Source organism: Brassica oleracea, chromosome C5 (assembly GCF_000695525.1).
Source record: "Brassica oleracea var. oleracea cultivar TO1000 chromosome C5, BOL, whole genome shotgun sequence".
In the NCBI taxonomy this organism is placed as follows: Eukaryota; Viridiplantae; Streptophyta; class Magnoliopsida; order Brassicales; family Brassicaceae; genus Brassica; species Brassica oleracea.
The window spans coordinates 10313969-10328311 of NC_027752.1; the positions used below are offsets into that span (position 1 = coordinate 10313969).

Here is a 14343-nt window from a genome sequence, read left to right on the forward strand (position 1 = left end):
AGAAATGAAACTAAAAAAGAAAAAATCATTCTTCCTCGGATTGGATTCCTATGTACAGAAGAAATTGATGAAGGTAATATCACCACAACAAAAAGGGTTGTAAAATGATCTTTTTAAGTCTTTTTTAAATGAATCAATCTGACAGCATTTCTTCGAGCTCAGGCTCATCCGAAGACATATCCTCATAATCCAGCCTCGTACCATTATACAACCCTCTGTCATGCAAATCAGTTTGGTCTTCCTCATAATCTGAAGACCACTCCGCATCTTCATCTTCCTTCGGTTCATCACCTTCTTTTTTGTTTTTCTTACCGAGTTTTCTTGAATCCATACCTCCTTCTTTTGCCTTAGCTTCGCATATACAAGTGGACGGATTCTCATGAAACTCGCCTCTACCGGCTCTGACTTCCTTGGGCTCTCCCATGAATCCTTTCTGAAACGTTCTGACTCTTGAAGCAAACTCCTCCCAAGTTGTGTTCTCTTTGCTTAGAAACAACTTGTACAGCTTCTTTGCATTCGGTCTAATCGTCGGTTTATGTCCAAAATATCTCCTGTAATCACAAAACCAATATAAACACACATAAAAGAAAGAAGAGCTGCTTTTGGTTTAAACTATTACCTTCGACCAGCTAATATTCTCGCCATGTTCCCGTTATTGTTTGTAACAAAGACATCGCTTTCATCGCACACGAGGAAGTCCAACGCAGCCATTCGTGAAGAATAAGAAGAGAAGGGTTCTAACTCCTCTTTGGTAGCTATAGTGTCTTTAGAATAGAAATGTGGGAAGAGCGCTTTCAACGGAGCTAATGACTCTTCTCCTCCGTAAACTTCACCTGATGCAACATATATATGAACATCGCTTCCATATCCTAAAGCTCTAAGCATTAATCCAACTTCCTCTGGTGTAAGCGGACATCTTCCTTGTCGCCTTTGCTTTTCCGGGTTATTCACCTGAGATTAGAGATAAAAAAACAATATATATTCAACTCGTTCTGATAAGATAATAGGAAAAGAACGGCACAAACACGAACATGTAAAGTTTTCCATCTCCTTCTGATTGATCCTAACTCTTTCTTCTCCTTGTCACCACCACCATAGTAACATCCCGAGAAGGCGAGCATGTCAGGCTCAAACCTAAGGTGTAAAGCAATGTAGTGCTTGCTCCTTGACCGCATTCTTCTGACCAACTCGTTGCCCATTTTGAGAATGGGATCAGTGAACTTAAGCGCGTGGTAGTTTACTCTACACCTCAGCTTCTGCAAATCATCTCTCAACTTGTTCGAAAGTCTGTAATCAAATTTATTCAACTGAACCGCCTGAAATCAAAAACATTTTTACAAGATACTTAAGCATCAATTTAAATAGTAAGAAGGGGAAAAGGATTGGGAGAACTTACATGCCTTTTCTGAAGAACGGGTAGTACTCGATTGATATAACATTTCTCGTTGCATTTTCTTGGAACACGCATTCTGCTGGGACTCCACGTTCGTCCTCTTTTAGGTGGAAGCTGCTCTATGATTTTGACATCTTTTGAGAGAAACGATATAAACCAATCAACTTGGAAGATGTGGGAGAAGTCACTGCGTAAATAAAAGCACAAACTTATGATAATGTTATTAAGGTGCATAGAGTTTTGAGTTGTCAAGAATCTGAGCAGGAACCTGGCATCTTTCCAGTAGGATTTCTGGTCTAACTTAGGGATAACAAGCGTAGCGTTTAGGATTCGAGCAGCAACAACAGCATCTACAATCTGAAAGAAGTCAATTGGATACGGTCAAACTCAAAAAAAAAAAAAAAAAAAAAAAAAAGCTGAAAGGAACACTTACTCCAGTTCGTTGTTGGTTTAAACCACCACTAGTGGCGATTGCCAAGTACCGATCGCTTCTAGTAATTGCTTTAGCATCTGCAGCAAGAAACTAACATTAAATCCATTGAACTCAGAAACTAATACTGGTTCTATAGCTTAACTTAGTACTGGTTACAGAAATGCTCTCTCTATATCTAATTTCATATCTACAAGCATCAAATTTTTTTAAAAAAGAAAGAAGCTTTTACGCACTTGGGAACTTGGTGCTTGCATTGCAGCAACCGTAAAAGAGTTGAGCATTCCAAGAACGCCAGATATCACGATCTAATCTCCCTCCGGTAAAGATCTGGAGACTTCACCAAAAGCTAGCATCGATCGCCACACATCCGATATCATCAATATACACCTAACCGGAACTCTGAAAACCACCACTGCTACGTGCTTCTTCTCATCATTGACTCCATAGTTAATCTGCTGCTTCTGCAATTTTAAAACAGAATCAACGACGTTAAAAAAAAAAAGTGAGGTAAGAATCTTCTAAAACAATCTTAACAGAGAGGGAGAAAGAGTACGGAAATGCGTCGATCGGAGTCATCAGGAGGAGGGGAAAAGACGGAGAGGAGAGCGAAGAGGATGAGAAGAGCTCCGGAGAAGCCGCAAATAAGCGGGAGGAGACGGCGGAGACGGTTGTAGTAATTGTAGCGCCGCCGCTGGAAAGCCATGGAAAGGCTTATTACGTGCGGCGCTGTTAACTTCGCCTCTACGCCAGAGAGAGAGAAACAAAAGTCTTCTCCTTTTGAGATTAGATAGAACTGTCTGGTTTGAAAGATTTATTTCAGAAATCGAAAATCAAGATGACAACATGTTGTGTTTTTTTTTTTTTTTTTGTTTATTGTGTGATTTAACTCTTTTATTGTAATCGCAACATCTGCACCACCACCGCAAGAGATTCTCGATTTTTAAATATCAGCGAGAACCGATTAAATATCTTTCTTTTTTTTTAAGAAAAAATCCTTTGGTTTTGGGACACTTCTTATAGATTTCTGGGCTCTGAAAGAAATGAGGCACCGCCTCCAGCACTTCGGTAACAGCTTTTTGTTTTTTTTTTAAATTTATATATTTAAATCATTTTGAATTTTTGATTAATTAACTGCTTAATTTTGATCATAATTATCGTGCGCTGGATTTATTGACTCTTGCAAGTTATTCTCTTTTGATTTTTAGTTTGTTTGGACCATTAACCATCTTGTTTTGCATAATCATGAGCAAATTATTTGGTTACTAACCATTCATTATTGATTTAAATTGTCCAATAATCAGGAGTTTTTGCAATTTTTTGGAAACTATGGCCATCTTTTTGAGAGCAGAGCCCAGTCACAAGCTTTGTTTCTTTTTTCATGTTTTGTTTCTTTAAATCACTTTACATCTTTTTAAAAAACCATTACTGTCTCTGAAATGTTTTTTTGTTTTTTTTCTTTGTTTCTTTTTTCATTTCTCTGAAATGTTAGTTTTAGTGTAAGTATCACTCTTTGCTTTACATTTATTATCTTCCTTGTTTTTTCATATCTATTTGTAGAAAGAAGAATATTTGGAATCACTATTTCAGATTTTTAACTTTTGCTAAAGAGTGTAAGTGAACAATTGCGTGAACCGCCGAGGAAAGTATCATTACTCTTTTTGTCTGTCTTTCTGTTTCCTTGGTGTTGTCACCATCTTTGAGCAAAATTGGTGTGAGCCGGTTTATTGATTCTTGGATCCATATATATAGTTCACCAAAACCGGAAATTATCAACGGTCTGAGATCATCTAATATAGCCGAGTATTGGGCCGGTCAAATAACAGTTGAGTACTCATATTTGCAGTGTTTTTTTTTATCTTTTAGTTTTACAAAGAATGTAAGAGTGTCATTTTGCATTTAAATAAACATTTAAGGTTTTTTTTATATTGATTTAGTGTATTAGTTAGAAAGAACAAAAATATTTAGTGTATAAATTAATATATTAGTTTTAAATGATTTTTTAACATATATGAAAAAAACTCTACAAACAACACTATTTAGGAAAGAGAGGAAATACGTTTTAATGTAACCAATTACAAATTTAGTAAAGTAATTAAGATAATATAAATATAACCACTTGCCATCAGATTCAACTCCTAGTCAGAAAATGCTAGAGATCGAATCTTCCACAACCATACAACTTCATACCTATCTAATCTTCCACAACCATACAACTTCATACCTGTGTTTTATTTATTTATTTCAACTTGGTTTATTTTAGAACACAATAATCATTCCGGTTTATCTTAAACGAACATGATACATTTATTTCAGAATGACACAGCTTGGATTGTCTGTAGTACAATATTTCCGGTTTACCTTAACCAACATGATACACAAAAAACCTTACCGGTTCATAGCTTGCTAGTTCCTTTCTTTGATAAGCTTCCCATAGCCATAGCCTTAGTCCTCAGAACAAACTTCTGAACTTTCCCAGTCGATGTTTTCGGAAGATCCTCAAACACAATACTCCTCGGAGCCATATAATGCGGAAGCTTCCCCCTGCAGTAGCTTATAATCTCCTCGGCCGTTGCCTTAGACCCGTCTTTAAGCTTCACAAACGCACAAGCAGTCTCACCCCAATACTCATCAGGCCTCGCAACCACAGCTGCTTCAAGAACACAAGGATGAGAGAACAGAACAGACTCCACTTCGATCGAGCTTATGTTCTCTCCTCCAGAGATTATAATGTCTTTGGACCTGTCTTTCAGCTCTATGTAACCATCAGGGTGTTTAACCCCCAAGTCTCCACTCCAAAACCAACCTCCTTTGAAAGACTCCTTGGTCGCTTCAGGGTTCTTTAAGTAACCGTTCATCACCGTGTTCCCCCTGAAGACAACCTCACCCATGGACACACCATCAGCCGGCAAAGTCCTCAAGGTCACAGGATCTTTAACAGCGACTTCCTCGATCCCTATATGATTCACTCCTTGCCTTGCCTTCATTTTCGCCTGCTCTTCGCTAGGCAAAAGGTCCCACTCAGGCTTCCACGCACAGACCGTGCCCGGTCCGTAAGTCTCCGTTAAACCATACGAATGGAACATAGAGAACCCCAGCTCCTCCATCTTTTTAATCACATGAGCTGGCGGCGGTGCAGCACCGGTTATAAAGGAAACCTTCCCCGGAAGCGGCTTCTTCTCGGAATCACTAGCGTTAACGATCATGTTCAGTATAGTTGGTGCACCTCCCATGTGAGTCACCTTGTGTTGACAAATGTTATCGAATATACCCTTTGCGGTAACGTTCCTCAAACATATATTACTCCCACCAATCGCGGTAACACCCCAGATTAAGCACCAGCCGTTGCAGTGAAACATCGGATTAGTCCAGAGGTAAGTAGGGGATGAGTGCATTTCGTTGAGTAAAACCGTAGCCAGAGAATTCAAATAAGCGCCTCTGTGACTATAAACAACACCCTTGGGGCTCGAAGTGGTGCCTGATGTGTAGTTCAGAGAGATTGCATCACACTCGTCCTTTGGTCTTATAACTTGGAAGTTCGATTTCCCCATGGAGACAACATCTTCGTACTCCATCAACCTCTTCTTGTTCCCCGAAACAACAAGAGGTTCTTGGATCAAGACCAAAAGAGGGACCTTCTCGCCTTTCTTGGAGAGGATCTCGCAAGCTCCCTGAGCTATTTGGAGAAACTGATGATCTGCGAAAAGCACTTTGGTCTCTGAGTGTTTTAGCAAAACGGATACGAGTGCGGAGTCGTGGCGGATGTTGAGTGTACAGAGCAAAGCTCCAGCCATGGGAACAGCGAAATGTAACTCGACCATAGCTGGCACGTTTGGAGCCAACACCGAAACCTGATCAAATTCCGACAACACATCACTAAACGACAAAATTTCGATTACAAAGTCGAAAACTTTATTTTCGAGCTTGAGGAAATTTGAAATCTTTAAATAAGAAACGATCTACGTAATACAAAAAGGGTCTCCAAAGATGCATATGCACACAAAGGTAAAGAAAAGGTTCTGACCACATCGCCGGAGGAGATACCGAGTTGGGAGAGAGCGGAGGCGACTCTGACGCAGCGGTCACGGGTCTGCCGCCACGTGTAGGTGACGGGACCGTAAACTACGGAGGTTCTGTCGGCGTAGACGACGGCGGATCGATCAAGGAAGCTGATGGGAGTGAGAGGAACGTAGTTGGCCGTTGACTTCATAGTTCCCTCCATTTTTCTCCTTTTATTTTTTTTGGTACGCCGGAAAGTGATTTCGTTCAGACAGACTCTAGCGAGAAAAGTGCTTATCATCAATGGGGTAAAGAGTTCTTATCAGCTATCCTACAAGGCAGCTGTATCCATAATGGTAATGATTGCTGGAGAAAAGATAAGAGCATGTATATGGCCGGCCACATAATCAGCCACTTGGTTCCATCTTCGTGCTTCGCTTCGTATGAGTGCTTTGTCTAATAGTGAAAGCCCAACTCTCCTCTTGGGCCTTGCTTGATTGCTTGATTGCTTGATTGCTTGTGTAATTCTCCTTCAAATGAGATACACTGCCAACTAGGGCTGTCAAATATGGTAAAACCGAACCGTACCAAACTGAACTGAACCAAAATAAAAAATATGGTGTGGTTTTGGTATATACCATATAAACGGAATAGATATGATTTTATAAAAACCGTAGGATTTTAGTTTGGTTTATAACAGATTAAACCGAACAAAAGTAGAAACATATAAATATGTACATATTTTATAACGTCACATGAAAATCTATTTGTTATATAAGTTATTCTTTTGTTAATAATTATTACCATATTTTTTTATAGTAATAAAAAATCCTAATTTGAAAAATACTTAAAATATAATTAAATAACAATTCATCGCAACTGAAACTTCTTATTTTTTAATCATTTTGTTTTCTTTTAGCATTGATTAAATTGAAGTGAAAGTTATAAATTTGATGGATAATAACTAGAAAAAAATTATTCACAACTTTTTTCTTATTTATAAACGAACAGAGTTTCACTCGAAGAAGCATGACTTCGAAGCATGATTTTGATGAACACTAAACATAGAAGAGTGGAAAAGCTTTTCTTTCATGCTTCTCTTTTGTTTTTTATTTTGATTTTCAAAGGTAACGAGAAATTTTTAAAAGACATGATCAGAGTTCTAGTGTTAAGGAGAGTATAAATACTAAAAGAGATTCATGTGTTGTTGAGCTGTGGTTGGTGTCATCTCTTAAGTCGTGAGAAGAAGATAGACGAGTCCTTTTAGATATTCCACTATTTCGGATCCTCCCAGCTTCGAAGTTCCAAAGACTCTATCCACAAATGTGATTGGTACCTAACAGATGAAGAAGGAGGAGTACCATATGAATCATAAATAATAATTTGATTTCAAAGGAATCACAATCACAAGTGGTATTATGTATGTAAAGAAGGGACAAGAGCTACCTCTTCAATATGGTATCCTTTTCTGGTCGCACGAACTATCATTTCCATCTGGAAGACATAACCTTTACTCACACATGAGCTTATCACGTCTTCAAGCACCGATTTCTTGTATAGCCTTCCAAATAAGGAAGTTTAGTGGAAGTTAGTCGTGAAAATACTGACTGATTCAGTAGAAGAACACAAGGTAGTTGATTTCTTTTTTTTTTTTTTTACCTGAATGATCCGGTTAAATCAAATACGCCAGGCCATAATAGTGTTTGAGCTAGCACATTTGCTCCTCTGCTTGTGAGTTTCCGCATAAGGTTCCACCCGTGCACACCACCACCTTTTACATATCGTGTACCAGTCACTATACTTGCATTCGTCTCTAGTTGTTTCCTTCATGACATAGACAACAAAGTCGAATTATAAAAAAAAATCACTATAAGCTAATGAGATTTGTAAAGAGATGAAGAAACTTTACATACTTGATGAAACTTGGCAAATACTTTGGCTGCACAAGAGAAAAGCGAGTTAGATCAACAAAAGACAAGTCGATAAAAACAAAAATTCAGTAGGTGATTCTTACATGATGTGAAAGATCAGCATCCATGATTACAACGAAATCACCTGTAGCATGCTTCAAACCATGGATATATGCCGTTCCTGCGTGCCAAGAAGACCAATAACGGTCCACTTCCTTCTTGTAAAGCAAAGTTAGAAGATGATGAAGTTACAGATACATACCCAAACCAAGCTTCTTGGCTCTAGCTCTTAAAAGCTGCATCACAATAAAAACAAAAACACAAGTTCACCTGAACCGAAGAATACAAACTGGATTACGTAATTCAGATTCAAACTAACTCTGTTATTGTACTCACAATGCGGTCTTCACCATACAAGTCCTGCAGTTGCTTGACAATTTCTTGAGTGCCATCAGGACTCCCATCATCCACAACAATTATCTCAAAATCAACATCCCTAAACACCATTCAACAAGTGACCAATTTTCCTTAGTATTGGTATAAATTCTCAATAACATTCGACAGACAAGAGTCTACTTAACAAGTTCAAATCGATTAACCACAACCAGAATCAAGAATTCTAGCTTCTCCGATCACTAAACCAGAGGTTCTATCTATACACAACCATGAAACAACTTGTAATACTGTTTGACGGATCGTTACACTTAGTTACTAGCTCATAAATAAAGTTTGGATCTTTAATGTAAAACCATGATCCATCACTGCTGATCCTTTCATACTGAATCACTAATGGGCGATCGGATTCGAATTCTCACTAAATGGGATCCAGAATTATATATATGATCGGTCGCAAAACAAAGACTTGTTTTTTTTTTTTTACCGGAGATGCTTGAAAATGAGGTAGACTATAAGAGCAATGTTGAGGCGCTCGTTGTACGTAGGAACGATTACGCTATACTTATACTTCTTCTCTCCTTTCCTCTCCTTCTCCTCCGCCATAGCAGCCGATCAAAAGCCTAACTTTTACTACGGAGAGAGCTTTCTTCGTCGTCTTAATCCGCCTGTGAAAGCCACCGTCGTCTACAAAAGAAAACAAGGACTAGAAATTAATATTAAAATATAGGGGGCCCAAAGCAATTTTAAAATTGGGCCTAAAGTGATTAATGGCCGTAATGTAAGGCCCAATTATCATAATAGAGCTTTTAAAACAGCTAACGACTCTCTCCGTTACATGCCTAAAGTGATCAAGGAGGATTTAGTGTAGGCGATGATTAAACTTTATCACGATTGAGAGGATATCATTGACAATGAAACTGTCTCCCTCGAACATCATATTTTCCTAAATAACTTAAATAAATAAAAAATCTGAAATCTCCCTTTGTTACTTTTCAAAAGTCAATTCCAAAATCGTAAATCCAATAAATAGCCATAAATTCAAATAACATAATAAATCCCGAAAATATTAATAAAAGCATAAAATCCGCAAATCTGAAAAAGACAGAAATAAAACTCCCAAAGCACCAGCCCGATAGCAATCACTCCTGCTCGTCAGTCTCATCTGAAAGAGGAAGGAAATGAGGAGTGAGTAACATGAGAGTTACTCTGTGAGGTATGGGATGCTAAACACGCAAACCACTGACTTGAGTAAATAGAACTCCCACTATGGAAGTTTAGCTCTAACATGAACAAACAAGATGCCTAAAGCATCACACAACACAAACAATGCGATAATAGCATATAGCTAGTCCATACACCCCGCATCTCCTCATAGGGATATATATATACATACGCTGCGTCGCTAGTACAGTCTAACTCACATAGTCCCTACTCATAACTATGTATACATACATATATATATAGCATCTCTTAACATCACATAATCAAATCAACGGTTGAATCCTCTAGACCCCTAGTTCCAGTTTACAATGAATGAACTGACTAACAATCAAGACTCAAACAGACTCAATTCAAACAGACGGATCATGATTCGAAATCTAAACTACGATAGAGAGAATTCTACACTGGTACGGGATTTACAGAATAGACCCTCACCTTAGCAATGTCGAAAAGTGATAGCTATGAACTCCAGCTGCTCAAACAAACTCCAAATCTGAAATCAGGGAGAAAAATCGAGTCAGAACGCCCTTCGAACGGTCCAAAACGGATAACCGGCGATCTGGTCAAAAAGGCAACCCGCTGGTCAAAGGTCAACCCGGTCAACCTTTGACCAAATTGAAATCGAATTGAACCACCCGGTTTTCCTTAACCGAGTTCGATTTCAATTGGACCAGATTCAAATCAATTTCAAATCGGTTTAACCGGAAATCAATTCCCAATAACCAATCAAACCGAAAATCAATTGAACAAACCAAACCAAACCGGCTTGACTGGTCAACGGCTTGACTCGCTGAGTCGACTCGGCAGAGTCACCGAGTTACCGGCAAGTCACCGGAGACCGGTCGCCGGCGGCGGCCAACAATGGTGGTGGCTTACCGACAAATCACCGGCGGCGGCGGAGGCGCGGCGGCGGCTTCCCGGTGGCGGACGGACGGTGGCCGGCTACGGTGGCTCCGGCGAACGTCCGGCGGAGACGGTGGTGCGTGAGATTCACGCGCGAATCTTCTTCCTGCGCGTGTGGGCGCGTCGCGGTGGCTTTCCGGATGAAACTCCTGCCCCGGACTCGTCTCGACGTCACGAACACACTGGTGGCTTTGAAATCGCGAGAAACCCAATGGTTAGAAAGATATCGACGATTTACTAAATGACCAACACTTAACCAATCGGAAAAGGCGGTTCACGGATTACCTAGGGCGTGAGGCGGCAGCGGCGTGACGGATCTGATCTCAGTCGACGGTGACTGAGACAGTTCACCAATATCTCTCTCTGACGGCTCAAAATTTGCAGAGGTTCGACGCCTTAGACTTTTTCTGAATAAACTAATAGGCTTGCTCTTTTTAAATAAGAACTCACCTAGGGTTTCCTGCAAATTGATTGGGCTTTGCTGGGCCTGCGGAATTAGGTCGTTACAATTCTCCCCCACAAATAGAGAATTCGTCCCCAAATTCGGCTCCTGAACCTACTGTCCAATACTGTCCTAAAAAAGCTCTGGATAATCAATCCTCATCTGAGTCTCGGCCTCCCAGGTTTCCTTCTAGATCACGTCTCTCTCCCAACGAACTTTAACTAAACTGGTCATCATCTCCTAAACAACTTTCACTTGCCGATCTAAAATCTCAACTGGCTGACAAGGTGCATACAATTTTTTTTTTGCCATGAGCATTTAGCGGCTGCTGCAAAATGAGCTTTGGCCCTCTCCCGACCTTCCTCAAACTTGACATATGAACCACACTGTGGAACTTTGTCCCAAGTTCCTTCTGAATGCTCCAAAAATGTAGAGAATCCCAATCCGATACAATGTTGACATCCATGAAACCTCTCAAACTCAATAATGTAGGTCTGTTCCAACTGATTAGCTCTAAATGTCTTCTTAATTACTTAGGAAATAGGCTGACTTGGTAAGTCTATCCATGACTACCCATGTGGCATTCTTTCCACATATTTAAAATCCAATAACAATGTCCATAATCACCATGCCTCATTTCCACTCCGGCAAAAGCAAGCTCAAAAATAACATAATAGATAACTGATCCTCTGTCATAGCCATCTGACATGTTTGACACTGTGACGCAATGAAGCTACAACTCTCTTCATACTAGACCAATTATAGTTAACACTTCATATCTTTGTACCCCTTGGTGTTCCCGATGGGTAGAGAAACACGAGTGATGTATTTGCTGTATGATCCCTTTTCTTAACAGCTTATCGTCCAACACACAACTCGGTTTCGGTACAGGTACATCCCGCTCAAAATTATCCCGCTCAACACTTATGATATCCAATACTCCCCATCTCGATCGTCTTCCAAAGCCATAACGCTAACATGCACTTGGCGTATCCTTTCATAGCAAGACTGCCTGCTCCAAAGTCCCAAGGCTATCTGTCTCTCCATCGACAGTAATGGCACACAATCTGAGACTAGCAAATGTCCCAGTAAACTCATGAACCTCTTTGGTTCCTGATATGTCGCTCATGTGCCTGCCCAAGGCATTTGTCACATGGTTGTCTTTACCAGATGGTATTTAATATCCAAACTGTAGCCTGCTACCAACTCAATCCAACTGCACTATCCAAGTACAAGTTTTAATGAATGAAGATAAATTTCAGACTCCAATCATCCCAGAGAATCTAAACTTCCTTCTTGTACAATTACAATCTCCAAAACTATAACGCAAATACCACTGCAGCCACTACGAATCATGAATAGGGTAGTGGGTCTCGTGAGGTCTCAACTGATGCAATATATATAGAATGACCTGATCCTCATGCATCAATACACAATTTGCAAACGCTCATCATGCTCCCTCTACTCCAAGAATAACTCAATGGGGTCGTCGATGAGTACAATCGCGCACTTGTCCAAGTGTTCGCGAAAGACATCATTCATAAGCTTCTCAAATGCTATCGGTGCATTCGTCGATCCAAAATGATATCACCAAAACTCATAATATCCATAACGTATACGGAAACCCACATTCCGTACATACTCCTCAACTATAGCAATCTGATGATGTCATGATCTCAAGACAACCTTCGGGAACTGTGAACCTCCATGCAGCTAATTCAACAACTCATCAATATGATGTTTACCATGTTCAAGTCTATGTAGTCGATACAAAGCCTGAAAACTCCCATCATTTTTTCTTTACAAACAACACTGGTGCTCCCCACGGCGAATTACTCGACCTAAATAAATATCCTGTCTGATGAATCTTCCATATGTTCTTTCAGCTCAGCCATCTCTGCTGGCGCTAATCGGTATAGAACTCGTGAAACCGGTGTTGTCCCTGACTCCAACTCGATCGTAAGAACATCTCCTCTGGCTGGTGACAGCCCTTCCAAGGCCTCAAATACATCTCCATACTCTAAGATAACTAGAAGATCGTGCAACTCATGTTGACCATCGAAATGATCACCAAAATCTATTTACTCCCCATATCCAATAACTCCTCTGCATGTAGCATGTATGCAAATAAAATCTGCTCTGCTCCAGAAATGTGAACTCTCACCCTCAGGCAATCCAACAGTACTCGATGTCGTGATAACAAGTCCATCCCAAGAATGATATCGCAAAACACAACTCCATCTTTAACGAGTCTCTGAACCAATCGGCCCTCCAAGCATAACTGGTACACCACAATCAATATAAATAGCTCCCAACATTTCTATGTCAGCTGTCCGAACTGACACATCTCTGAAATGATCAACACTGCCAAAAGCGATCCCCCACGAGTTGTTGCACAACGATACATCAATGAAATGATCAACACTCCGATATAACACAACGCAAGTTGTCGCACCCCAATCCAAAAGCGATCCCCCACGAGTTGTCGCACTGCCAAAAGCGATCCCCCACGAGTTGTTGCACAACGATACATCAATGAAATGATCAACACTCCGATATAACACAACGCAAGTTGTCGCACCCCAATCCAAAAGCGATCCCCCACGAGTTTACAAAATAATCATGCCTCCATGGCAGTAACTATACTCATACACACGAATAACACATGCCAACTCATGGCTCACATCTCATACCACATAATCTCCAATAACGAAAACTCGTGGAGAGATGGCTTGAAGTTTGGGTGGTGGAAACAACGTCACACATCCACATGTGGACAATTTCTGAACACGGCTGACGAAACTGATACACACCTGAGCAATCTATCAAACTGTGACATCATCCATCTCTCGAACATCTGGCTGAAACCTTGTTAGCTAGAGAGCGGATGGCGATGATAAACTCATCGTCAATAAAAAGACAATTGGGTTAGAAGTTACTGAACGGAAAGGTGTTGTATTTTTCTTTCTTTAAAACTCCCAAATCCCCGATTCAAAAATCTTTTAAAATCGATTAAACCGAATTAAAACCGAGTCAAAACCGAGTCGAAACCACGTCCCAACAAATCGCCATCCCGGGTCAGAGCTGGAACGGAACCCCGCTCTGATACCAAATTATAACACCCGTATTTTCCGAAATAACTTAAATAAATAAAAAATCTGAAATCTCCATTTATTATTTCTCAAAAGTCAACTCCAAAGTCGTAAATCCAATAAATAGCCATAAATCCAAATAACATAATAAATCCCAAAAATATCGATAAAAGCATAAAATCCGCAAGTCTGAAAAAGACAGAAATAAAACTCCCAAAGCACCAGCCCGATAGCAATCACTATTGCTCGTCAGTCTCATCTGAAAGGGGAAGGAAAGGAGGGGTGAGTAACAGGGGAGTTACTCCATTAGGTATGAGATGCTAAACACGCAAACCACTGACTTGAGTAAATAGAACTCCTAATATGGAAGTTTAGCTCTAACATGAACAAACAAGATGCCTAAAGCATCACACAACACAAACAATGCGATGATAGCATATAGCTAGTCCATACACCCCGCATCTCCTCATACCGATATATATATACATACGCTGCATCGCTAGTACAGTCTGTCTCTGTACCCTCGCCCTCCAAAGCTGCGTCGAATGCAAACATCT

The 14343-nt window shown here is 40.1% G+C and overlaps 3 protein-coding genes across 3 annotated transcripts; all 3 read right to left on the minus strand.

The window, feature by feature from the left end:
- Positions 1 to 11: 11 nt before the first annotated feature.
- On the minus strand, positions 12 to 2826 carry LOC106343087 (uncharacterized protein At1g04910). Its single transcript, XM_013782216.1, has 9 exons — positions 2380 to 2826; positions 2237 to 2284; positions 2060 to 2153; positions 1827 to 1903; positions 1662 to 1750; positions 1397 to 1580; positions 1032 to 1316; positions 620 to 951; positions 12 to 551 (listed from the first exon to the last, which is right to left on the minus strand). The coding sequence occupies exons 1-9, from the start codon at positions 2527 to 2529 to the stop codon at positions 134 to 136; spliced, it is 1677 nt and encodes a 558-aa protein (XP_013637670.1). The 5' UTR covers positions 2530 to 2826; the 3' UTR covers positions 12 to 133.
- Positions 2827 to 4034: 1208 nt separating this feature from the next.
- Positions 4035 to 6226, minus strand: LOC106295330 (probable acyl-activating enzyme 1, peroxisomal). The gene is made up of 2 exons (XM_013731204.1): positions 5848 to 6226; positions 4035 to 5674 (listed from the first exon to the last, which is right to left on the minus strand). Exons 1-2 carry the CDS (start codon positions 6121 to 6123, stop codon positions 4220 to 4222), a joined length of 1731 nt encoding a protein of 576 aa, XP_013586658.1. The 5' UTR covers positions 6124 to 6226; the 3' UTR covers positions 4035 to 4219.
- A 609-nt stretch (positions 6227 to 6835) lies between these two features.
- Positions 6836 to 8810, minus strand: LOC106292885 (probable dolichol-phosphate mannosyltransferase). The gene is made up of 8 exons (XM_013728553.1): positions 8613 to 8810; positions 8129 to 8228; positions 7995 to 8028; positions 7837 to 7913; positions 7736 to 7761; positions 7482 to 7646; positions 7269 to 7383; positions 6836 to 7158 (listed from the first exon to the last, which is right to left on the minus strand). The coding sequence occupies exons 1-8, from the start codon at positions 8729 to 8731 to the stop codon at positions 7054 to 7056; spliced, it is 741 nt and encodes a 246-aa protein (XP_013584007.1). The 5' UTR covers positions 8732 to 8810; the 3' UTR covers positions 6836 to 7053.
- Positions 8811 to 14343: the final 5533 nt, after the last annotated feature.